This window comes from Arvicanthis niloticus, chromosome 22 (assembly GCF_011762505.2).
Source record: "Arvicanthis niloticus isolate mArvNil1 chromosome 22, mArvNil1.pat.X, whole genome shotgun sequence".
Lineage (NCBI taxonomy): Eukaryota > Metazoa > Chordata > Mammalia > Rodentia > Muridae > Arvicanthis > Arvicanthis niloticus.
The window spans coordinates 37,030,479-37,056,427 of record NC_133429.1 but is presented as its reverse complement, the minus strand read 5'-3'; the positions used below and the strand labels follow the sequence as shown (position 1 = coordinate 37,056,427).

General features: G+C 39.9%; 1 protein-coding gene across 5 annotated transcripts in view; it reads left to right on the top strand.

The window, feature by feature from the left end:
* Tbc1d15 (TBC1 domain family member 15) overlaps positions 1-25,949 on the top strand; it is a 54,435-nt gene that overhangs the window by 6,728 nt on the left and 21,758 nt on the right. For 3 of the 5 annotated variants that reach the window (XM_076920243.1, XM_076920246.1, XM_076920245.1), the window contains 9 exons: positions 5,809-5,907; positions 6,882-6,956; positions 11,825-11,963; positions 15,543-15,753; positions 18,783-18,885; positions 20,052-20,249; positions 21,258-21,386; positions 21,930-22,033; positions 22,974-23,068. In XM_076920243.1, the coding sequence (XP_076776358.1) occupies positions 5,809-5,907; positions 6,882-6,956; positions 11,825-11,963; positions 15,543-15,753; positions 18,783-18,885; positions 20,052-20,249; positions 21,258-21,386; positions 21,930-22,033; positions 22,974-23,068 (1,153 nt within the window). Of the gene's footprint in view, positions 1-5,808; positions 5,908-6,881; positions 6,957-11,824; positions 11,964-15,542; positions 15,754-18,782; positions 18,886-19,720; positions 19,772-20,051; positions 20,250-21,257; positions 21,387-21,929; positions 22,034-22,973; positions 23,069-25,949 lie in introns of all 5 variants that reach the window. The other 2 variants (XM_076920242.1, XM_076920244.1) reach the window with 1 other exon arrangement.

Genomic DNA, 25,949 nt, shown 5'->3' with positions numbered 1-25,949 from the left:
CCAACACCGGATTTTAGATTGCATTGTTTAAAATGTAAATTATGTTTGATTTATCATTGTGTGCAGCAGGACCTAGCTGTGTGTGGAGGGTAGATAATGATTCATAGGAATTACAACTTAAGGGGATCAGTTCTCACACCACGTGAGTCTGCAATTTCATTTGACTCTTTGTGCTTCTTGTACTATAATATATGTGTAGTTGCCAGCATAAGAGACACCATCCATTGAGTCATGGCACTCCTCGGACTCCTAGATTATTTTGTCTCGCTCATGTCTGACATTATTTTGTATTCTGGTGTCCTTATGAAGCCTCAGGCCCACCTTTCACTGAGAAGTGCTACACTTTCTGTGCCTCAGGGCACACTCTTAAGAGTCTCCGTACCAGCTTTATTCTTGACTCTTCTTCCCTTCACCTCCCAAAGTCAAGCCACACAGTCCTATTGTTCTGACTTCTGTGTATCTTCCTGCCATTCACCTTTCTTGATTGCTGCCACCACTGATGTAGTTGAAGCTGTCACAGATCTGTCCACTTGGGTTACTGCAGCTGTTCATCATTGGCCGTTAAGACAGTCTACTGGCTTGGGAAGCTGACTATAGACATCCCCCTGTTAGAACTCTAGTGGATTTTCTCTGTCTTCAGGATAAACTTGAAGTTTCTAAATTCCTTAGCTGGAGTTGAAGAAATAGCTGTAAATGCCACTCCACTCCTTAAACTGTGAAGATGAGGCCCTTGTAAGTCAGATGGAGTGGACTGGGCAGTGGGCTGAGGAGTCAGACAGGTTTGTTCTGTTTTAAAGGGTTGGCAGAAATTGTTTGTAGAGAGGAGGGATAGTAGAGTGTTTGAGGTATAGTAGTCACATAGAAAAACACTCAAGATTTTCAGGGAACGGGAAGGCACAGGCAGAAAGATTGTGTGTGTTGGGAGGTGTAGTGTGTCACCATTGTAGAGGTGAAGGGGAATTTAAACTGTTAAGATGTAATCAGATGCATAGTTTATAAAGATGCTTTGTAGCTCTGGTTATCTATTACATGTATTACACAGATAACTAGAGCAGGATGGAAGAGAGTATGTGAGCAAAGACTCCAGACATGAGGGGCCAGTGTCATGGAAAGGCTGACAGATTATATAGTACATAGAGTCTGGATGGTGAAAAGCTTTCAGGGTAATTAACTGGTTGGGATTTTCTGATAGCCTGGCAGTATGTGAAGAACAGGTTCATGCAGAGCGTAACAGTTGAAGATGCGTGTGCAAGTGGAGATGGCAATTAGGTGCTTAGGTGGTTAGTTGTGGAGCACAGCAGTGTATCTGAACCCACATGCCTTTCCCGGGGATGCTCTCTGTAGCTAGAAGCCTACATTGTTTTCTGTGAGCCACATAGCTTTTAAATAAACTGAATTTTTGAAGCCATTTTTGGTTGTGGATTACTTTATGAAATTCACATAGTTGTTAAAGTGGATATTATGAAGTAGCTATTGAGTTTCCATATTTGGAGAGAGTTTCCATATTTAGGGCAAGGATTTTACCTTAAGCTTATTAATGAGTATTTTAGTTGAGTGCTTTTCATTTATCCTTAGTTTTTGGAACTAGTTGGTGGCAGTGTAATAGCTCAGTTCCACATCCGTGTAGAGACTGTAGGAGCACCGCATGCTCTCTTCTCAGCTTCCTTAGCATTCGGTAGTGCAAAAGTGCGTCCGTCTCTGTCTGCCACGTTGAGTTTACTAATGGCTCATCTGTGCTCTTTAACAGTTATTGTTAAAGTCTAGATTAGCAAATTTGTCATAAATCATTTTCTGTAGCCCCTCGGCTCTTTATATAATAATAAATTATTATTATTATCATCCTCATACTTTCCTCAGCATCATTTGAGGCAATAGCAGCTCCTGAAAACCAGGGTTGGCTTTGAACTTGTTATAAGGCTGTGAATGACCTTAAACTCTTTATGCCTCTGCTTCAGCCTCCCAAGTGCTGAGATGATAGGCAGGTGGTATAGCGCCTGGCTTCAGAGTTATTTTAATAAGTTAGCTGGTTTGGTTCCTTTGCTAAAGGCTACTAATGTTAGTAAGTAGCACATCAGTAGACCTTTTATATATGCACTCAGCTGCTTGGGCATCTTAAATATTCTAAAAAAGTGTGTGTGTGTGTGTGTGTGTGTGCGTGCGTGTGTGTGCGCGTGCGCGCGCATTCCATGACATATGTATGAATGAAGGCCAGAAGATAACTGGGCAATCAGCTCTCCACAGGATCTGGGGCTCCAACTCTGGTCATGAGGCTGCATGCTTTTATCTGCTGAGCTTCTCACTAGCCCCACCTTAGCAGATACTATTGATTTATTTACACAGAGCCTCCTGTGGTCCTTCTGGCCTGGAACTCAGACATGTGTCTACTCCTGTCTCCCAAGTGTTAGGATTAAATGCATGCAGTACCATACCTGGTCATTTGTAAATATGCATTTTTAATTTTTTGCATGTGATCTGTGCATCTTCTCATGCTCTGTTGTAATTCCTGTATAATAGAAGAGCTATGTAAATTGCAGATATGTTGCATTTCGGGGGAAGTAAGAAAAATGTGTATGTATGTAATACAGATGCTTTTCTTGTACTAAATACTTTGTAATCTGGTTGAGTTCTGAGGATATAGAATACACAGAGATGGGGATTTCATAAAATTTAGTAGTTGATGCAAGTCAGTCACTTTGTATTTGCTTTTTCAGGTAGACTTAACTAATTTCTAGAAGTTAAAGTTATACCTTTAAAATTAGAAAGCTAAACATGACTGTCTTCTACAGACAGTACAAATACAGTTTAGAATTTTGAGTTTTGTGACATGTAATTTTCTCTCAAAGGTACTGAAGAGCTGGGCGTGGGCTCTGGACCTGTGACTCCAGCACTGGAGGCAGAGGCAATTTTATCATGGAATGTCTTATTCTTTCCATGTACAGTGATTAAAAATTTTGCTGGGTATAGTAGACTGGGCTGGCATGTGTGGTCTCTTAAAGTCTGTAGCACATCTGTCCAGGCCCTTGTGAGTTTTAATGTCTCCATTGGGAAATGAGGTATATAATTCTAATGGGTCTGCCTTTATATGCTCCTTAGTCTTTTCTTTCCCCTTACAGGTTTTAATATTCTTGTGTTGTTGTTGTTCTGTACATTGAGTGTTTATGTGTGGAGAGGGACTTTGCTTTCTGTATCTGGTGTTCTGTATGCTTCTTGTACGTGACAGGCATCTCCTTTAGTTTGGGGAAGTTTTCTTGAAAATGATTTCTGTGCTTTTGACTTACCTTTCTCCCCTCCCCTCCCTTCCCCTCCCCTCCCCTCCTCTTTCTTTTCTTCCCTCCCTCCCTCCCTCCCTCCCTCTCTCCCTCCCTCCCTCCCTCCCTTCTTTCCTTTTTCTAGACAGGGTATCTCTGTGCAGCCCTAGCTGTCTGTTCTAGAACTCACTCTGTAGATGAGTCTGGCCTCAAACTTAGAGATCTGACTGCCTCTGCCTCCCAGGTGCTAGAATTAAAGGTGTGCCCCACCTCATCTCCTGGCCTCCTCTAGTGTTATTATTTTTACATTTTATCTTTTCGTAGTGTCCCAGGTTTTCTGGAATTTTGTGCCTGGAGCTTTCTAGATTTAACATTTGCATTCACTGAGGTGTCCATTTCTTGTCTTGTGCCTCAGTGCCTGTTGACGAGACTTGCCTCTCTGGTTCCTGTGAGTTCTTGAAGTATTTATTTCCAGATTTCCTTCAGATGGGTTTTCTGTATTGTTTCCACATTCAAGTCTTGAACTGTTTGATTCATCTCTTCTACTGTTTGTGTTTTCATAGATTTCTTTAAAGGAGTTATTCATTTCCTCATAAGGCTGTCTTATGGTCTTTGTGTCCTGCGTCAGCTGTGTTGGGATACTCAGGGCTGCCGTGGTAAGGTTGCTGGGCTGTAGTAGAGACCCACTGTCCTGGGGCTGCCGTGGTAAGGTTGCTGGGCTGTAGTAGAGACCCACTGTCCTGGTTGTTACTGATGCTGCTTTATCCTGGCATCTGGGATTGGGAAGATTATAATTTTAGGTGCCAATGTCTGGTCTTGCCTTTGGGGGGTGGTGGTGGTCCGTGTCTTGTTTCTTGGTTTCTGTTTTGTCTTTCTGTTTCTCAAATGTGGTGGCTGTATGTTGCAATTATTCTGGGGTCCTGATAAGTGTGGGCACTGGGGTTCCAGGTAAAATGTGTTTCTGGGTACTGGAGCTGAATAGCTGTGGCAAGTGCTGATGGGTCAACAGGAGAGAGGAACGCAGGGTGTTCCACCAGGATCTGCTTAGTCCCTGGGAATGGGGCAGAGAATGAGGAGAGGGCACAGCAGGTCTGCTGCAGAGTTAGGAATGGAGCTAGAAGATTGGACTTAGAGGAATGGAGGGTGAGGTGAAGATCTGCAATTAGACTGCTTCCCTGGTCAGAGTGCCTGCTGGAGATGGGGCATGGGATAAAGCAGTGGGTGGGGGACTGAAGTTTGGAGGGGAAGATCTGTGTGTTCCACTGGAGATAGGGGCAGGGGAAAATTCCTGTGGTATTTCCTGTAAATTTCTGCCTGTGTTAAGATCGCAGCAGCGTGATCTTTCATGAGACAATACCCCTGTAGGAGTACATAGAAAGCACCTGCTCCTTATAGCTTATTGTTGGATCTTTTGGAGATTTTCATGTAGATTTTTAGTTTGAACTCAATGCTTACATTAAAATATTAAAATATCGCTGCTATTAGTGTTGTGTGTGTGGCTGGAAATAGACCCAGGGCTTTGTGCCTGCTAGGCAAGCAGTGTCTCACTGATGGTTATCCCAGCCACAGACTGGATAGATGAATTTATATATTAGGCACATAGCATTTAGTCAAACATCATTATTATAGTAAGAGTGTCATTTTTACCAATATGAAAAAGAAATATTCATGTGTATTGAAGCAAATTTCCTTGTAATCTTTTTATGGTTGGAGCTTGCTGAAGTCTGTGTAGTGTGTTTAACACAGGCTGAGCGTTTCTAATCTGAAAATTCAGAATCTGTAATGCTCCCAAATCTAAAATATTTCAGTGCTGAGTTGACACAACAAATAGAAGATTTCCACACCTTAACTTCACCTGACAGTTTGCAGTCAAGGCACTTCAAACCTATTGAGTTGTCTTCAGACTGTGTATATATAAGGCATATATAAAATACAGAAGAATTTTGTATTTGTATTTGGCCCTGTTTCTAGAATGTCCACTGTAAGTCAATATTCATGAATCTGAACCACTACTTGTTCCAGTCAAGCTGTGATGGTTTGTATATGGGGTAATGAGACACGTGGACAGTGGTATGAGAAGACACCTTGTGGACTGGAGAGACTGCTCAACAGTGAGGAGCCTTGGCTGCCCTCCTGGAGGACTCATGTCCAGTCCCCAGTATCCACATGGTTTCAATCGTCTGACTCTCTAGCTCCAGAGGATCTGATGGCATCTTCTGGCCTCCACAAGATGCAGTGCAAATGGTGATGAGACATTGCATGTAAGCAAAACACATATGTGCAAAAAATAAAATAAAATAAAAGTAAAAAAAAAAAAAAAGAACATATCTTAGTTATTTTTAAGAAATGTTGAAATCAAAAGTGTGACTAGAGCTGGACTCACAGTGAAGCACTGGCTGTGCAAGCGCAAGCTTAGATCTGTAGCGCCCGTCAAGGCAAATCTGCCATTTCAGCTCTGAGAAGGAAGACACATGAGCGTGATGCACACATGCATGCAAGCATACATATGCATATGAAAGGGAAAACAGTGTAATGATGATCTTGTTTTTTGCTTTTTCAGATTATATATGAACAAGAAGGGGTATATATTCACTCATCTTGTGGAAAGGCAAATGACCAAGATAGCTTAATTTCCGGAATATTGCGTGTTTTAGAAAAGGTGAGTCTCTGGTAAGATGATTTATTTAATAATAGTTTATGATGGTGATTGTCTTCAGGGCTTTGGAAGAGAGTGAATGTTATATGTAAGAGTATTGGCTTAGACTTTCTCTAAACCTGCTTTATGTAGGGATCTGGAGCGCTGCAGCCTGTCCTAGCTCATCGGCCAAAGGCGGGGAAACAAGGCTTATAGGAAGGGGGTTATGGACGTAAGGAAGTTTCTGGGGCTATTCCAGTCTTCACTGTCAGGATATCCAGTCCAATAGCAAGCACCCAGCATGAATCAGTGGCAAGCAGCTTGATCGGCTGGATGCGGTAGACACCACAGGCTCCCAGATTGGCAGGAGAGACGAGTCAGTCGGAATACTGTGAGAACTCATCATGCACCCTCTCACGTGTCTGCTCCAGCAAAACATCCTTTCACAAGACAGCCTCCAGGAACATATCACGTGACACAGTGTTTCCAAAGAAACCAGAAATTTCCACTTTGTAAGATAGTGTATATTTGAACAATTGTTGTAAATTTAACATCGAAGTGATGCTAGAAACAGAATACCTTAGGTAAACTGATGAAAATCATGAATTATTTTAAATGTGCACATAAAGCTGGTCACGTTGGTACACACCTTTAGTCCTAGCACTTGGGAGGCAGAGGCAGGTGGATCTCAGTGGTTTCAAGGCCAGTGAGTTCCAGGACAGCCAGGGCACCAGAGATAACCCTGTTTCACCAAAGAAAAAGGGTTATGTAAACATTACAGTAATATAATTTTTTTCATAATAAAAATAATTAGAACTAAATTTCCATAATTATTAAATAATGATAATGTTAGCAGGTGTAGAATACTAATATTTAAGGACCTACATTTTTATTTTGCATTTAGAAGTAAATGGATTAAGAATATAATATAATAATGAATCATGATGTTCAGGTTTTCTTGATGAATTCTAAATACATTTTATAATTTCTTTCTGTAGGATGCTGAAGTAATAGTGGACTGGCGACCATTGGATGATGCTTTAGATTCTTCTAGTATTTTGTATGCTGGAAAGGTATTTTAAAAATACCACTTAGAGAATGCTATATGTTTTCTTTTTGTGTGTGTGTATATGTAAGTTTGTAGGCATATGTGTGTCTTATATACCACCTTGCTCTAATGCCCTTAAGGCTTGAGGCTTGTAGGCTTGAGTTTTTAAAAACCTACTTTTAATAAGGGTTCTTAAACGCTTTAACCTCCCTTCTAGCCCACCACCCACCAGAGGTGATGGAAAGATAAGGATGTGGGGAAGTGGAGCTTCTAGAAGCAGTTCTTTGGAGCTAATCTAATCTGCATTGTCAGAATATATACCATTAGTTTAGTTCAGTAGTGTCAGGATAGCAAACACGAATCAGCAGCAGAGGCATGACCCAGCGGAAATAACCATACCTCAATCTGCAAGTCAGCAGGAGTGACCAGGACGGGCAGGAATGCCAGGAGTTCTCTGCTGTGCCTCTCTCAACTCAGTGAAGATGAGAGACCAACTAAGTGTTGCAAAGCTAGCTATGCCCCCATCACTGTCCATTGGGTCATATTTATACTCCCTCCAAACATTACAAGTCTATAATGAGTCTTGCCTCAGCAAAACACCATGAGAGTCTGTATCAGCTGACATCACTCTGTCAGTCAGCATGGGTTCAGAAATGGCAAGAAGCCACTAGACTACCACAAGAAGTTTTTTTTGGTGTGTGGTGTGTTGTGTGTGTGTTTCTATGAAGCCACGACAAAGGGTGAAAGTAAATGAATGGCAAGGCATACCAATACCATCCAGTGTCATCTACCATCTGTTGGGTCCTTCTTAGCATCACGTGTCTTTTTATGTGATTGCTTTAGCAAAACATCCTTTACATGTGTCTGCTTTAGTGAAAAGTTCCTTCACATGTCTGCGTGAACAGAACATCCTTTACCTGTGGCTACTTCAGCAGAACATGCCTTGACATATCTTCCTAAAACCCCCGTCTCCCTGCCCCCTTTGTGCTGGTACTCTTCCTCCTACAGTAGATCCATCTTCTGTGCATCACACTTAGTTTCCTCCTTCTTTCCACCACCTAAGATCCCCGTCCCTTATCTCTAGTTACACACACATGCTCACACAAACAAATGTTGGAGTGGTGCTTTTATGCACTGTGTAAAGATGGACTCTGCCTTACACGAACGCTGATCTTTGAATGGGCAGAGATCTGATTGCAGGCAGGACTTTGGTTTGTTAAGTATCACTTGTCTCAGTGCTTTGTGAACATTCCCTCTTTCACCTTCTGATTGGTTTATTACAAAGCTGATGGCCTATAGCAAAGGCAGGAAGTAGAAGGTTGGACTCTGGGAAGGAGGAGGCGGGGGATTTGCCAGAGAACCAGGGGAGAAGCAAACTGGAACTAAGGAGCGGGGACTGACTGGCCACATGGCCGAGTTAGACTAGAATAAGTGGGCTGGTAAGTTACGAGATAAATGTCTCCAGGTAGTAATTCTGGAGTTGGCGGTCCCAAAGAAAGTCCTTTAACACAAATACACAAATCTAGGTTCCACAAATGAGAGGAAACATATTGGATTAGGGCACATTTTAACTTTTTTGTACCTGTAAAGAACTGGTATCTAAGTACAATCACATTTACTTTTTATTTTAAAGGGCACAGGACATGCTAGTCTGCCTGTAGGTATTAGTAATTAGTATGTCAGTGTGGTTTTGATTCTTTTGTTTTCTAATGAGTAACAGGGGCATCTTTTCATAGATTACATGTGTATTTTCTTTGGATAGATAACTGCTCTTAAGTGCTTTGCCATTGCTTATCTTTCTTTTAAAAACTCTTGCTGACGTAGGTAGAGCTTACCATGTAAAACCAGGCTGGCCTCGAACTCACAGAGATCCTTCTGAGTGCTACACCACCACCATGCCCAGCCTTAGCCTTGTCTGTCTGTCTATCATCCATCTGTCCATCCTATCATCCATCCATCTGTATGTAACATTCAGTGCCAGAGGTCACTGGACAACTCAGGCTGCTTCTCTGCTGCCATGTGGAGTCTGGGACTTGAACTTGGGTCACCAGGTACGGTGAGCTATCTCAGGCCTATTACTGACTCCTTGAAACAAGCCTCTTACCACATGTGTAATTTGCAAGCATTCTCTTCTCATTTTGTAGGCTGTCTTTTCAGATGCCTTTTGAAGCACAAATTTGTAACTTTAATAAGGCCCAGCTTATCTATCTTTAAATTTTTGTTTCTGATTTTCTTATATTCTGAAACTTTTTAGGCCATCTGGATATGTCTTGTAATCTTTAAGAACTTTCTTTCCTATTTCTTCTTTGTTGCTTTTTGTCTATATTATTCTCTAGGAAAATTTCTTAGTTTTTTTTTTTAAATACATTTTTTAATGTATGTAGGTATTTTGCCTGCTTGTATGTGTGCACATGTGTGCAGTGTGTCCTTGAAGTCCAGAGGAAGGCCCTGACTCCCTGAGAATGGATCGTAGATGGTTGGGAGCCACAGTGGAGAGATGGGAATTGAATCTGGGTCTTCTTAACCACTGAGCCAGCTGCATCATTTCCACTCTTAAGACTTCTTTCCTTTCTGAGCGCTCGCCCTATGCCTTAAATAGATAGCATGGTGCTTGTCACAGGTATGATGGACATTTTGTTTCTCAAGAGTGTAAGTATAAGTCATATGTATCCTCAGCTCCATGATAGTCTCTGTGTAGCCCTGAGCAGCCTAGAATTTGTTGTGTAGCTCAGGCTGGTCTTAAATTTGCATGGTCCTTCTGCTTCTCAAGATCACAGACTTGTTGCTACCACAGCCAACATAAAGATGATTTTAAAAACATTTTTGTGTATGATCTGTTTGCTCTGCATGGTTCCTCTTGCTACTCATGTGTTTGCTTTGAACTCCGGCCTTTTGCTTACACACTTGTCTTGATATTTAGAGGGCTTTGTAGTTTTAGGCTCCTATTTACTTACTAGCTGGTGTCTCAGCAAGATTCTGTCCTCTCTCATTATGACTAGGCCTGCTAATAGTGGGGCTTTTCTGTCTCGGCATGGCCAGGCTGTTCTCGGGTTCCCATTATTTTTCTTGGGGCTAGCTCATTTTATCGTAAAGGAAATCAGGCTTGGATGTTAGTGTGTGGACAGCTGAGTCGAACAAGAGACCTGGGAATGTCAGCTCCTTTATCATCTGCATGGACTTCAGGAAAGTCTCAGTATGTGGTTTCTCCTCGGCTGCAGGTCTTCTGTCTTACATCTTGTAGTGAAGTGTAAAACCCTGGGGGCTGTCAAGATGGCTCAGTAGACAAGGGTCCTTGCTGCCAAGCCTGATGACCTATTTGTTCTCTTCAACAACATGGTGGGAGAAGAGAACTGACTCCCACAGTTTGTCCTCTAATTTCTTTATGTGCAGTTGTATGTCCATACAGTCACAGGCATAATTAGAGTTTTAAAAGTAAATATGAAACTCTTCCAGAGTTTTGTTACTTTTCATGTATGTCTGTGAGTGTGGGTGTGTATGTGTGCTCGTGTGAGAGAGAGAGGGTGTGGGATATTACTTGTCTGCATCTGTACTTGGAGCTGGAGTTACAGGTGGTTGATACTGGCCTGTTGTGGTGGTTTGTTTTTTTGTTTTTTTCTTTTCTCACTCTGCCATTTCTGCGCCTGTTTATGTTTGCAGGGGAGGTAGGTGTTGAGAGCTGTGTGGGATGGGATGGTTCTGTGGTGGTTCTTCAGCCCTCCTTGTTCTCATTGCTGACTGTGGCTGTAGAGAGGAGGTGATGTAGTGAGGAGGTGATGATTCACCCTGGACCTGGAGTAACAGATGTGCTAGCTGACATGTGGGTGCTGGGAGTCAAACCCTGGTCCTCTGGAAGAGCAAGGAGGCTTTTCTCTAGACCCTTTTATTTTTTCACTTCCTTGTTCAGACCGTGTGTTTATTGTCTTTTTTCACATTTCATTTATGTTGTGTGTATTTCTTTTTGTCCTTGTGGTTCTCTTTCCCTCCCTCCCTCCCTCCCTCCCTCCCTCCCTTCCTCCCTCCCTCCCTCCCTCCCAGTTTGTGTTTTTGTGTGTCTACGTGCATGTGCATGTGGAGGTCAGAGGTCAGCCTGTGAGAGTCAGCTCTGTTCTTTGACCGTACACATTCTGGGAATTGAACGCACATCGACTGGCTTGGCAGCAAGAGGCTTTACCTGCTCACGAATCTCACCAGCTCCTGTTTGTTTGCATAAAGTTTGTAGTCGTTGCTTTGTAGTCTGGGGATTTCTCTTTTACCTGTCATGGTTAGAATCTCAGGTTCACTTTAACTTATATATTGTTCTTTGTACAGAAGTAGATGTTTGGTTTTGTTCTCTTTAAAATCAAAATCGTGTATGTCTGTATATGTTGTATAGATATTTATATTTATATTATACATGTTATATCTAAAGTAGGTATATATATAGATATGTTAAAGTTATACATCATAGATTAATGTTGCTTTTAGCTAATTTTTGTTGTCAGAAAATACATAATTAATTTTGGCCTAAACAAATCCCTACAGTTAGTTAATTTCCATAAATCTCAATCTGAGAACTGGATGATCTTCACCTCTTGCTTTGCTTCTCTTGTAAGATGGCTGCCATATTCAGACATTACTGCTCCATACATAAGAGGTCAGTGAGAAGTGAGGTGAAACTTAGAGTGAGAGCAGGAGCCCTTCAGAACCCTTCGGGGGCTTGTACATGTTGATTGGCAACCCTAACTGCAAAGAGGAGAGCTGGCTGGCCTTCCTGCTGCCTGCCTGCCTGCCTGCCTGCCTGCCTGCCTGCCTGCCTGCCTGCCAGCCACAGCTTTTGGACCTCGTTCACAGGGGCTCTGAAGTTGCACATTGGCGTCTGCTAGCTTCAGACTTTGATGTTTGTTACCGTTTCAGGACTCCAGTTCAGTTGTAGAGTGGACTCAGGCTCCAAAAGAGCGAGCTCACCGAGGATCGGAACACCAGAACAGTTATGAAGCAGAATGGGACATGGTTAATACAGTGTCGTTTAAGAAGAAACCACATACCAATGGAGGTATGAGTTAAATCTTTGAGATCTTAAACTGAACAGATGTGCAAAGAAATGGCTTTAATGTCCCTCAACCATGAAGGATGATTTGATCCTTTAATTGTGTGTGCATAATAACTAATTCTGTCCTAGTTTTATTTTTTGTTTTGTTGCTGTGACTTCAAAAGAGGATTTAAAAATACTCGTTCTATTTTTTAGTTACTAATAGCAAAGTAAGAAACAGTTAAAAGATAATTTTTGTAAACTCTGGTTGATACTGCACATGAGAGCTCAGCACTGGGCGGCTGAAGCAGGAGGAGCCGGAGTTCAAGGGCAGCCCCACTACATCATTACCTCCAGGTCTCAAAAACACAGTACTGATACTTGTGTTTCTTAGTCTAGTATGTTAAAAATCATGTTATTTCACCCTGAGGCAGCAGGGGGAGATGGAGTATATGCTAAACTGTACCATTCTGATTCAGTGTTTATTATGACTTTTTTGTAGCTCATTTAAGTGTCTTCCATATGTTCAGTTGCTATTCCCTTGTATATTTAAATCTGTATTTACTTTGTGTTTACAGGAAGAGCCAAGATAATTTGATATTGTATATGCTGTGTCAGAAAAACAGCACATATTCCACAGAATTCATGTATCATACTAAATATCATCTAGATGACATGCGATATGACCAGTGTATTTATGATTGCTTGTTAAATCAAAGACATGTGCCACTACCTCCAAGCAAGGAAATGACTTAGCAGTGCATTTATCACAGACAGTTCTACTGTGACATTTTTATTTGTCTATATGCTTTCACCACTTTCCCCTGGTCTCTTTTCTAATAGTCCTAAGGAAGTACCTTTTTTTTTCTTTCTTTTTCTTTTTTCATCTTGAGATAGGGTCTCATTATGTAGCCTTAGCTGGCCTGGTACTCTCAGAGACCCTCCTGCCTCAACCTCCCCAGTGCTGATATTAAAGGCATGTGATATGATGCTGTGTCTAAGAAAATAATTTCTAAGAAATTGAACTTTTTGAAACATTTTAATACTTTATGTAAGTGACTTTGGAATTTTTCTCTTACTCTTTTCACACTTAGCTTTTACATTTTTTACTTTGTACTTTTCCCCTTATGATGTATAAAGAAAAATTAGAGCACACTTTTAAAAAATGGATTATCGGACTGGAGAGTTGGCTCAGAGGTTAAGAGCACTGACTACTCTTCCAAAGGTTCTGAGTTCAATTTCCAGCAACCGCATGGTGGCTCACAACCATCTGTAATGAGATCTGGTGCCCTCTTCTGGCACGCCATTGTACATGCAGGTAGAATGCTGTATACATCATAAATTAGTTTAAAAAATGGATTATCAAAGCCTCATTTACTTGGTTTTCATAAAAACATTTAACGTTATACTTCAATTTTTTTGCTTTTCTAAGATCAGTGTATTGAAATGGTTTACTTCCAGAAGAACGAACTTTTGTGGCTAGAATTCCACCCCAATAAATTGTCATATTGTTGATGTGAATTCTCTTGAGGACATAGAGACTTACGACAGTCTCTGTCTCAGTGAACTGTTGTATTGAACGTTTGCCTGTTTACTTTTCCTGATAATGCATTGGAGGTACTGCACATGTTCGTGAGAAATAGTTTCTTTTTAACTTCTGCCTTAATGAGAAAGAACATTCTGAGTTGGCTCTTGGACTCTTAAGTTTTCTCTTGTAGCCATTTCTGTCCAGTTAGCTGTTGTCTGCGAGTTACTTGCAGACTACTTTTGCACTGACATAGTATAGATTTTTCTTGCATTTATTGAGCATGCTTTTGATTACCTCATGTGTTCTAGCCACTTGATGTTCCTGGAAATAAAAAAAAGCACTTCCCCCTCCTCTTATTTTTGTTTGGACCGCCTTCTCCTAAATCCCACATTGTCTGGCTGCCCTGGAACTTGCTGTAGATCAGGTTGGCCTCGAACTCTCAGAGATCCACCTGCCTGTGCTGCTTGGCCTAAGGAAATAATTTATAAAAGTCGAATTTCCTCAATATTTTATGAAGCATTTTTAATATTTTGTATAAGTTCTTGTTCTCCTTAAGCTTGTATTTTAATGGAAAGACTTGTAGACTTGAACTTGTCGTAGTTGTCATCTTTTGTCAGAACTTGAAATGGGGAACTGCCTCCTTTATACTACACGTAAATATCTTTCATTAAGGGAAGATCTGTATAAAATGTGTGCTCCTAAAGCACACAACTCATGTCCTGTGTAACATTGTTTGTGAAGTTTTATTGCAGCTTCAGTTGAATGCAGTGGAGTACAGTTGTATGTGTTGTTTCTGTTTCTCTTGTATCTAACTTGTCATTGCTGCTTCTTTATGAAAATTGTTTCACTTTTTTGCAAATAGAGTAGCATGTATTCTTTCTAGACAGTTCAGGTGTGCACACACAGGTGGTAGATATGGGAAGTTGGAATTTTTAGAAATATTCTCAATGTCTAGTGAGCTTGTCTTTTCTGAGCTTTGTGCTATTGGAACATACAGCATGTAGGTTTGGGACTTAATCTAATATCAGCCTTAGATATGTGTTCACCATTCAAACCAGTGTGGAGGCTGTGCAGGTCAGTGTGTGTAGATACTTACTGTAGCCTTTTATGACAGCTTTCAAGTGGTACCCATTAGGAAATCTTACTGGAGACGATGGGACTGGGATATCTCTAATTATTTATGTAGGAAGGTCACGTACATGTGGGTCAGCACCAATTTATCTCTTTTTTTGAGCAAATTTTGTAAGCATTATTTTTTGTATGATAAGTGGGATGTAATTCATAAAGATCTTGAATAATAAGACTGTATATGATCTATCTAATGAAATAACACTTTAAAAAGGTATATTGTTTTTGTTTAGATTTCAGAGACATTACGTTTCTGAGTTAAATTATGAAAGCAAAGTAACATATTAGAAAGTATAAGTAAATACTTCTAGTAAGAAAATACTTTAAAAAAGTAATCCTTAAGTTGCTTGTTAACAGTTTGGATAATGTTCATGGGCCTAAGGTTTCATCTTCTGCAGATTCCCTACACATTCAGAAAGTGCTGCAGTTTATGTCACTGGTCTGAATTGTCTTCGTGATTTAGTGGAGACGTAACACAGTGGGGCTGACTCTGTGGGCTTGGTGGTGGAGTGCTTACCCAGCATGTACAGCACAGCGTCTTGAGTTTAATCCTCAGCACCAAATAAACTGGGCATACATGTGGCACAGGCTTGCAATTTTAGCTTTTCAGAGCAGGAGGCAGGTGGAGCAGATGTTGAAGGTATCGTCATGACATAGTGAGCTTGACGCTAGCTTGGAAGACATGAGATCCTGTCTTCCTTCATCTCATGTGATTCTGCACTGCGTGGTGTATTTGAAGGTGTTTATAATCGGATAGCTCATTTTAAAAGTAGTTCTCTTTAAGAAATGTTCTGTGGCCATTTCTACTGTAGGTGAAACCTGTAGTAATATGATTGTACTGTGTGTTCCTGGGTTAGACAGATAACTGCTGTGCAAACATGATGAGCATGCTCAGTACCTTTAAACAGATTAACAAAGATATTTTGCTCCATTTTCTTGTTTTTAAGATGCTCCAAGCCATAGAAATGGGAAAAGCAAATGGTCATTCCTGTTCAGTTTGGCAGACCTGAAATCAATCAAGCGAAGCAAAGAGGGTATGGGCTGGTCGTATTTGGTCTTCTGTCTAAAGGATGACGTCATGCTTCCTGCTCTGCACTTCCATCAAGGAGATAGCAAACTACTGATCGAGTCTCTTGAGAAATATGTGGTGTTGTGTGAGTAAGTACCACATTATTTTCTACTTATTAAGCAGGAATATTGTATTAATCCCAGGGCAAACTGTACTTGTCACTGAGGGTCAGCGACCTGAGGATACATGGGTCCAAGTGCACACGGGGGCGTTAGCAACTTAGTTTCTGCATTAGTGATTGAGTAGCATTTAGTATTTTGAACGTAAAACTTTTTATCAATTTAGTAACCTTTCCCATCTTAAAATACCATTTACGTAAAATCATGCATGTGTGCACCTGTGGCTGCATTTATGCAATGGCATTCATACAAAGGTCATTGCTTTTCCCTTTCTACTGTGAGAGTCCCTGGGATTGGACACAGGCTGTCTAGGTTGGCAGCAGGGGCCTTTACACTGATCCATCATGCTGCCCCAATATGTTTTTTGTTTGTTTGCTTGTTTGTTTTTTAAGGGAAAATTAGTCCAATATTTTTATATAATTTAATGGTGACGTCTCAGTAATTATGAATTATGAATCATTTTCTTAATTTACCTTTATTAAGTTTTATTTTAAAAATATAGTTTTATATGTAAGATTGGAACTTTGAGTCAAGCAGTTCTTCCTTTTATAAAGTTGTAAGTTGGGAAGCAAGGCTCTTGACTTTGCAGACATTCTGTCTTTCTGTTCCCCTGCCTGTCAGCACACAGTCCCCTCTTGCTCTTGTTCTCAACAAGCACTGTTTGCGTGTCCCTCAGAAAAGATTGTCCTGATCACTGGATACTCAGTTGTGAATGAAGCATGTTTGTTGGTGGGCCTCTAGACGGGATGTCATGAGTGAAGTGACGAGTGAGTGACGACAGTGAAGGTGAGAAGGAAGTGTGAGGCTGCCATAGATACGAGGAAGCTTTATCTAACGTCCTGAGAGGTTGGTGAGTGAGCAGAGGACCTGCAATAGCCACCAGGGAGTGTACAGTATTGACAAAAGAAATGCTTAGGGAAGATTTTGTGGCTGCTGCTTTTGATGCAGGTACATCTTTTGTGGTCAGTTTAGGGGTCACTAGGACGCTTTGGAGCTGTTAGCTGGCTGATGCCAGTAGCTGAAGATTGCACATTTTATTCCTTTCCTACAGATCAGGCAATGCTTTTACTTTCTAATTAAGATTTTAAGTGACTTGATGTACTTTATTGTTAGAAACAAAATAACCCTGCAGCAATAAATGCTCTGCTAGAAGGGACAGTTCCTGCACTTGTACATCATCTGCTTTTCTGGTGCACATTTAAAAGTAGGCCTATTGTAAACATGACTTGCTAGAAGAGAATCCATGGCTCTGCATTTTAATCACCTGTCCTAGTGTCAGGAAAACATAATAAATGAACATGTAATATGTTTTAATTGCCCCCCTGTGGTGGTTTGTATGTACTTGGCCCAGTGTGGCACTGTTTGGAAGTGTGGCCTTGTCGAAGTAGGTGTGACCTGGTTAGAGTAGGTGTGTCAGTGGGGGCCTTGGGCTTAAGACCCTCACCCTAGCTGCCTAAGACCCCACCCCCAACATGATTGTGCCACAGTGTATTAGCTTCTGTTGTCTTTCAAGATTCCAGTGTTGTTTATAACTATGTTGGGAACAGATCCTGTTTAGGATTTCCCTCTAGCATTTCTGCTTTATCCTGTTATGTTAGAATCAAGACAGATAACTGTTATTAAAGATCTTATCTCAGACATTTGTAATAAACTAGAGGTGTCTTGCAGCAGAAAACATTTATTTTTTATTTTTTTTTTTTTTAAAGATTTATTTATTTATTTTATATATGTGAGTACACTGTAGCTGTCATTGGACACACCAGAAGAGGGCATCAGATCTCATTATAGATGGCTGTGAGCCACCATGTGGTTGCTGGGAATTGAACTCAGAACCTCTGGAAGAGCAGTCAGTGCTCTTAACCGCTGAGCCATCTCACCAGCCCCCTAGTTTTTATTTTAAACATAGAACATTTATAGATTTATTACAGCTAACTTACTAGGTCACAAAACAATAGAAAAAGACTTGTTAGTTTGTCTGATTCTGTGGAATTAGGTGTCTGCATGGAAAGCACAGTGTTCTGTGGTTATTAGGAAGTGTGGAAAGAGACCTGTTCTTTGAGCTTTAATAAGAAAACTAGAACTGTATGGTCACTGAAAATATAGCCATATGTATATGTGTATACACTTTTATATGTATGCATGTATAGTTATGGTTAGTATCATTATCAAAGAACCTTCACATCTCGTATTCTTAAACATTTTCTATTCTAATACTAACAAGCTGTGGAACACATTTGGAAACCATTTCAAATTACGTTTCTTATTTTGTATGTATCACATACTTGAATCCTACAGTTTGCTTTCATTTGTTTTTATAGCAGAGACATATATTGTAGACCTTTTTATTGTAAATTTTATTTAAGGATTCAGTTTCATGTAACATAAACATCTTGGCTTTCCCTTGAATAAAATCATAAAAATATGTTTGTTACATTCCATTTTAAGATTTAATATTTTGATTGGAGAGATGGCTCAGTAGTTAAGAGAAATTGCTATTCTTGTAGAGGACCTAGGCTCAGTTCCCAGAACCCACACATGCCCACTCACAGTGCAGGTTTTCAGAGGTCTAGTGCCCTTTTCTAGCCTCTTGGTACCAGGTGCATGTGTGTCCTACTATATACATGTAAGCAGAATGCACACACAGTAAGTTTAAAAAAAAAGCCGGGAGGTGGCGGTGTATGTCTTTTAACTCCAGCACTCGGGAGGCAGAGGCAGAGGCAGGTGGATCTCTTGAGTTCTAGGCCAGACTGGTCTACAGAGTGAGTTCGAGGAGAGCTGAGGCTACACTGAGAAACTGTCTCAACAAACAAAAAAAATTTAGTATTTCATGTTTCATAAAGTTTTATAGTTCTAGGTATTTTCTAATAGGAAATTTATTTACTAGGAAACTTCTGGAGCTAGAGTTTTTTTTTTTTTTTTTAATATCCATTAGTAATTATTCAGGCGATAGCTGAAGTATTGTGGTAGTAATTGCTAAAAATCTCCATTTCTACTTACAGATCATCACAAGATAGTAGAACACTTCTTGTCAATTGTCAGAATAAGAGTCTTTCACAGTCTTTTGAAAATCTTCTTGATGAACCAGCATATGGCTTAATACAAGTAAGTTATAGTTCTTAGGTGTATCCTTGATCTGTATATTGGTTTAGGTCTGTCATTTGTATTCCTCATCACCTGCTCTCAGAGCCACAGAATGAGCAGGCGTGTGTGATGTTTATGGCACGGCACTGTGTAGTCTTACAGAGTAATAATTGCTAGTAAGCCAGGTCTGCTGAAATAAGGCAGCAGACTTTAATTATGCTTTCATTCTTGTGGAGGATCACAGAGTAAGATATTTCAACTTAATGATTAGTTTAGAAAAAAAAGCAATCCAAATTTTTGTTTGATTTCGCAGTAGATAATGTGGATATTAGGATGTATCCAATTCCTCAGAGTGTGTTTAGCTGGAGTTGTTTAGGTGTTTGGCCAGAGCACTCACTGAACTCGTGCAGGACCCCTGATAGTTGTCAGCCCGTCAGCACTTCCGCACATGCTGGAGTGCTCACTAGGATTCTGGCCCTTTGTCTCGACTTTGGCCGTGTAAAGGTTAACATTGTAAATGGAAAGTTCAGAGAGGAGCAGGACAGGAGGATCTTCTACTTAAAGAAGAGGTTCTTCTGAGTAATTAGTTAATAAACAGCTGTTTTCAGTAAACATGAATTAGTAGGCTTTAGAAATACCCCTAGGATGAGACATAAGAAAGACTTTGCTGTTTTCAAGACAGCTCTGCCCTAGAAATGTTTTCTGACATGAGCAACTAATATAATTCGATTAAAACATCAGCTCTTACCTAAATAAACCGAGCTTTTAAATTTATCTAGTAAATGTTTTGTGTTAGTGTGGTAGTGCACACTTCAAGAAATACATATGTGTATTTTTTTTTTTTTTTTTTGTGAAGGCAGGCCTGCTAGACAGAAGAAAGCTGTTGTGGGCCATTCACCACTGGAGAGTAAGCCCTGTGGACATTCTGTATGCAGCTTAAAGCCTGCAGAGCATTTGTTGATCAGCAGTTCAATCAGTAGCATTAATTTGTCATGTATTATGCATTTTAACTAAATGGTTTAAATTTAAAATTTCTTTCTAGAAAAAAAACCCTAAGATAATCATAGAACACTCTGTTTTAGCTCTGATTTTCCTCCTTTTAAAAGATCTGCTTTTTTATCACTTTTGGGATAATTTGTTCCTTACTCTTTTAATTATTAATGCTAATATTTTTTTCTACTACATAGAAAATTAAAAAGGATCCTTATACAGCAACCATGGTAGGATTTTCCAAAGTTACAAACTACATTTTTGATAGTTTGCGAGGCAGCGATCCCTCTACACATCAACGACCACCTTCAGAAATGGCGGATTTTCTTAGTGATGCTATTCCAGGTCTAAAGATAAATCAGCAAGAAGAACCAGGATTTGAAGTCATCACAAGAGTGAGTGGAGATTAAAGTAATCTAGTTCTTAACATTATAGTATAGAACACATAGTGAATACAAAAGAAAATGAAGTTCCTTTTTCCTATCTGATTTCTGCAACCCGCTCAGTGATAGCTTGGTTTGCTGATTTATTCTCATATACCTTTCTTCATTAACGTCTCATCTTCTGTGATGGCTTTTTTGGGAATAACAAAGAAGTTGTTTTGTGGAGTGCGGAGAAGTAAAAGGAATGCTGAGTTTGCCTATTGCCTGTTAGGTTTGTTTGTGATTTGCCCATTTCTGTGTAGGTACCAGAGGCAGCTTGACATGACTTGGGGCTTTGTTCCCCTTACAAGGCTTTACTAAGTAAGGTAGATGGGCTTGCGCCTTAAATGAAAGCAGATCTTAATGTAATGTTCAACAAGACTTTAGAATCTGCTGCAATTGAGGCTTGCTCATCATTATAAAACCGTAAATTTGTAAGTTGTGGAACTTAATTAAAGGCTTTATCTTTAAATAGTATTTTAAAATTGCTAGCATCTATTAATTGAATAAAACCAATAGAAACTGCCAAGTGGAGCGAATGAATCATGAATCAATTTTGAGAATTGCAAACCTCAGTTTGTAAGAAAAGCTAATTTTAGAGTGTGATAGTGGAATAATTATATTCTTTTTCTTCTTAATAATATACCATTTGATTTGAGGGTTTCGTAGACTTGATGTTGAATAATTTTTTTACTTATGTAATTGAAGATGTAATGGCAAAACTATTTTAATGACAAATACTTTGAGTCAATTTTAATGACAAATACTTTGAGTCAATGCAGTCTCTGAATTTGTTCTGTAGACGGGAAATGCGTGTAATGCTATCTAATAAAGTTCACTAACGTAGAACTGGAAAAGGAGGAAGGGTAGGAGCAGCGCAAAGCTCACACCTGAGAAGCAGTGTCGTAGGAGTCTGTATTTGTGCCTTCATTTCATTTACAGATGTATGAGAAGGACGCTTTATTTCTCTTCCTGGTCTAGATTGATTTGGGAGAGCGACCTGTTGTTCAAAGGCGGGAACCAGTGTCCCTGGAAGAATGGACCAAAAGCCTGGACTCTGAAGGAAGACTCCTAAATGTAGAGAGCATGAAGCAGAGGATATTCAGAGGGGTACTGCCTCTGATTGTATCCGGGTTGTGTCAGTTTGTTTCTTTTGTAGGAAGAATGGATTGTCATTTCTTTGATGAAAGATGTAATAAAATTTCTGTATTGAGTGGAAGAGTGGGGTGCTTACAGTGCCCCTGAGTGCTGAGTTTGGGGATATCCGTAAGTCTAGAGAAGAGAATTGTTCTTACTTTGTTGTGTGGGCTCCATGAGAAGCCTTATGAGGTAGCATTGTCCTACCCAGTAAGGTTGACCTTCCCCCTCAGCCTGCTGTCCACTGTGCAGCTGCTGTATGCTTACATCTGTCCTACCCAGTAAGGCTGACCTTCCCCCTCAGCCTGCTGTCCACTGTGCAGCTGCTGTATGCTTACATCGTCAGGGTCTAGACACAGGGAACAAGGTGGGAGTCATTGAATTATTTTGGGATATAAAACTTAGGTATTAAGTTTCCCATTTATATTCAAGCTTTGTGAATGTAGGTTATTGTTTTTTGGTTTGTTTGTTTGTTTGTTTTTTAACTAATGTGATTAATATGAATACTTTCTTCAGGGTCTTAGTCATTCATTAAGAAAGCAAGCATGGAAATTTCTCCTGGGTTATTTTCCTTGGGATAGTACCAAAGAGGAAAGAACTCAATTACAAAAACAAAGAACGTAAGTAAACGGACACTTTTGTGTGTTTATCAGAGAAACTCAAGCATCCCACCCATACAAATTAAATTTTATGGGAAGATTTGGAGGCGACCAGGAAATGGGAGGACAATTAGATTTCGTTGTTTCAATTTAAAAAATTAGAAGCAATGTAGTTATTTCAAACCAGAAACACTCATTTAGAAGGATCTTGTTACAGCTATGCTTATGAATATGTAGACACGGTAGAATGTCCAAGTTTCCTGTGCTGGCTTTGCATAAAGACAACTATTTAGAAATATATTAAAGTATATTAGTCATTTCTCTTGGCTTTATAATCCAATTATGAAATTGTAGAATTGGGTTATACTTATATCTGCTCTTTATGTTACCTGTAAGTTATTTTCATGTGCTTATACAATGGTCACATAAAAGAAAGTGTTTTTATTTCTTATTCTTGTAGAGAAATACTGCTAACTTCCCAGGTATTTTTATGTCTGATTTTCAGTCTTACCTTTGATTTTAAACTATATTCAACCATTATGTGCATATCAAAAGTCTTTCTCTTTTCTTTATATTAACGTTTTCTAATAAAAAACAGTAGGAAAACAAGTTTTAAATTGGGCTTAAAAAGTTATTTGAATTCTTGTTTATAGTCATTGAAGAACTTTCATGGCTCAGATATTTAATAAGTAGAATAAATTTAGAAATTTTCAATTTTAAGAATTGAAGTGTGTTAAAGTGTGCCTAAAATGCTAGCAGCTGAAGTTCAGCCCATCTGTTTTTCTGTTTTCATATGTGTTTAAACACTTCACCTTCATATTTGTAAACGCACCACCAACGTCATAAATAGTCTGCTATACTATGTATACTATGTATACTATACTGTGTATAGACAACTCAAGTAAGCCATGTTACAAACGCAAGGTTCAATGACGTTCCTGGTGTATCCTGTCTTCTACAGTGATGAGTACTTCAGGATGAAACTGCAGTGGAAGTCTGTCAGCGAGGCACAAGAGAAGAGAAACTCACGCTTGAGAGACTATAGGAGTCTGATTGGTAGGTTTCCATACATGATACCATCAGTATTTGGGCTCAAAAGTAATCGGAGTAGGGGGTGCGGGGAGTATATCTTCATGTGTAGTCTAGCAGGCTTGTCAGTTTAGCCTTTGCATATTTAAGTACTGACATACTATCATTCCAAAATGTGAATTAAGAAAAGATTATTTTCTTATCATTCCCTGTGAAAGTGATGTTGTATTTATTGTCAAAAAATTAGAAACTGTATTATATAGACCCAGCTGGTTTTGAACCCTGAGATTCTCCTGCCTCTGCCTCTGGAGTGCTGGTGTGCACCACCATGCTGAGCTTTACTTACTATAATTAAGTGATTTTCCGTGGGAAAGTTTTGAATTTGAAAATAGAATATTTACCTGTGAATAGCTAAAAAAAGATGCTTAATACAGTTTTAGCACTAAGACCGTTATACTTAGTTCTGGGATACCTGGCCTCTGGGGTAAAAATGAAATCTTAATTATTGAAGGCTACTTAGGTTGTTCTATACACACCTACCTGGCCTGTCTCAGCTCACAGTTGGTCATACAAAAGCGTTAAGAATAAGAATGCCTTGTCCATTTTCACGTGGTTGATGAGCGTGGAGTCCAGGTTAAGTGCCCTTTAACTGTCTTTTTCACGTTATGTTTATATGATTTTTCATAATATTAGAACTTAGTTTCAAATTTTTATATTGAATTTACATATGGATGTTTATAGGATCGTAAATACAGACTTTTTTTTGTCATTATTGTAGTCACTAACACCCATCTGTGGAAGAAAAAACTCTGTAAGTTAATCTGAGTATACTAGTATATATATGTAATCCCAGAACTTGGGAAATGGAGGCAGGCAAAGTGATTTGAATTTAGTCTTATAATACACACACACACACACACACACTCTCTCTCTCTCTCTCTCTCTCTCTCTCTCTCTCTCTCTCTCTCTCTCTCTCTCTCTGTCTCTCTCTGTCTGTCTCTCTTTTTCCCTCCTCCCCCCCCCCCCCCCCGTAATTCTGGCCAGCTAGAACTACATAGCAAAACTCTTGTCTTAAAGAGCCCTCTAAGTTATGCCTAGAAAGGTCAATGTATTAATGAGTCAGGACTTTTGTGATACAGAGACAACTGCTGCCATCTGTTGGCCATAGTAATCCCCCCCTCAAGGTAAATTCCTTATCTGCTTAAGGCAACAAGCTTGGGGGTTCTTTGTCATGGGTTGTTTAAGGATTCCATCTGAAGGCACCCACTGTTTCCAGTGTCAGTAGAAAAACGGTGATGGTCTGTGTTCCCTTCCCCTCTTGTTTGAACATAAAATGCTCAGCCTATGGAGGATTCTAGAAGCTAACTTGGTGAATATTTGAAGGCTCGTTTTTTAATACATGCCATATCATCTTCCCATTACATGTTGAGCTGTAGTAGCTCTCATTTTTGTGCCTCATTCCTGAATAGCCTTGAACTCCTGATCCTCCTGTCTTCGCCTCCCACTTAGCTTAAATCTCTGAATGATTTTAATTAAGACCTGTTTTTGTTCAGTTTGCTCATTTTTTAGTGGAAAATAAAGGTTACCGATTTGTTTAATCTGTCTAGGCATTCTAGTGGCTTTTAAAGCAGGCATGCACACACACATGTATGTGAGAGAGGCCGTTTACCGGGGCTTACTAGTCAGCTGGTCTTGCCATTTAGTGAGGCCTGGGTTCAGTGAAAAACACTGCTTCCAAAAAGGTCCAGATGGAGTGGTGGAGAAAACCTTTGGGGTCACGGATGCTCATACCCCATGTATATCTGCAGACATATATACATGCATGCACACCTCTGCACAGGAGGCTATAGGTTTTGTGGCTCATAAGAAGATGGATTTAAGTATAATGGAAAACCATTGGAGCATTGTAAGAGTGTATTATTTGTATTTGTTTTTTTGCTGCTATGTGAAAATGGGTCATATCAAATTATAAGTAGGAATAAGAAAGCTATCTAAGATATAAGCAGGATTAAAGAAGCTTGGTTAATAGGAGGTAGAAGTCTAAGTAAGAGAGAGATGGTGGTAGTGCAGAGTTAGAGGACCCATGTTGTTGATAGAATTTATAAGAATTTTGATGTATTGAATATTGAGTGAAATAGGAGGAGTCATTTTCTTGGCTAGAGAAACCAGGCACTTAAGCTTGACAGTTACTCAGCTGAGAAGAGTTTTGAGCTGAAGAGCAACCTGAGCTGAGTTACAGTGAGTTACAGTGGCACACACTGGCTGCCTGCAGAATCATTCTACAGGGGCAACAGCAGTGGGAGAACTGCCAGCCGTGTGAGGCAGCTGCTAGTCCAGATGAGAGGTGATGGCTGCTTGCTGTAGGAGACGAATAGCCGGCGGACACAAGTCTCCACAAGGAGACTGAAGCAGCTCTGGTGTTTGTCCTGCAACTCTGTGGTGAGGGGACAGCAAAGTCTAGACTTAATTTTCCAGGACACTGAAGGTTTAGAGAAGAGCTAAGACACCACCATGGCTTGATTGGAGTCAGTGCAGGGAGGGGTGCAGTGACTTGGTTTCTGTGTGTAGTTTGAAGATTAGTGTTCAGGGTCAGTCAAGGCAAGGAAGGATGAATGCCATTTTTAGTGTGAGCAACTGGAGAAATGGAATTGCTGTGTTTTCAATAAAGATGAGAAAAGTCAGAAGAAGAGACAAGTTTGTAAGGGGCTATTTGGGATTCAGTTTCCGATAATAATTTTGAGGTATATATCAGGTATTCACTTATTAATATGTTAGTATGAGGGCCCTCAAGTTCTAGGTGAGTTAAGAGCGAGGGGTAAGTTTAGGGTCACTAACATACTGGGTAAGAGACTGAAATAGTGATTTAGGAAACTAGATAACACTTGCCGGTCAGGCAGTGTGGGCAGAA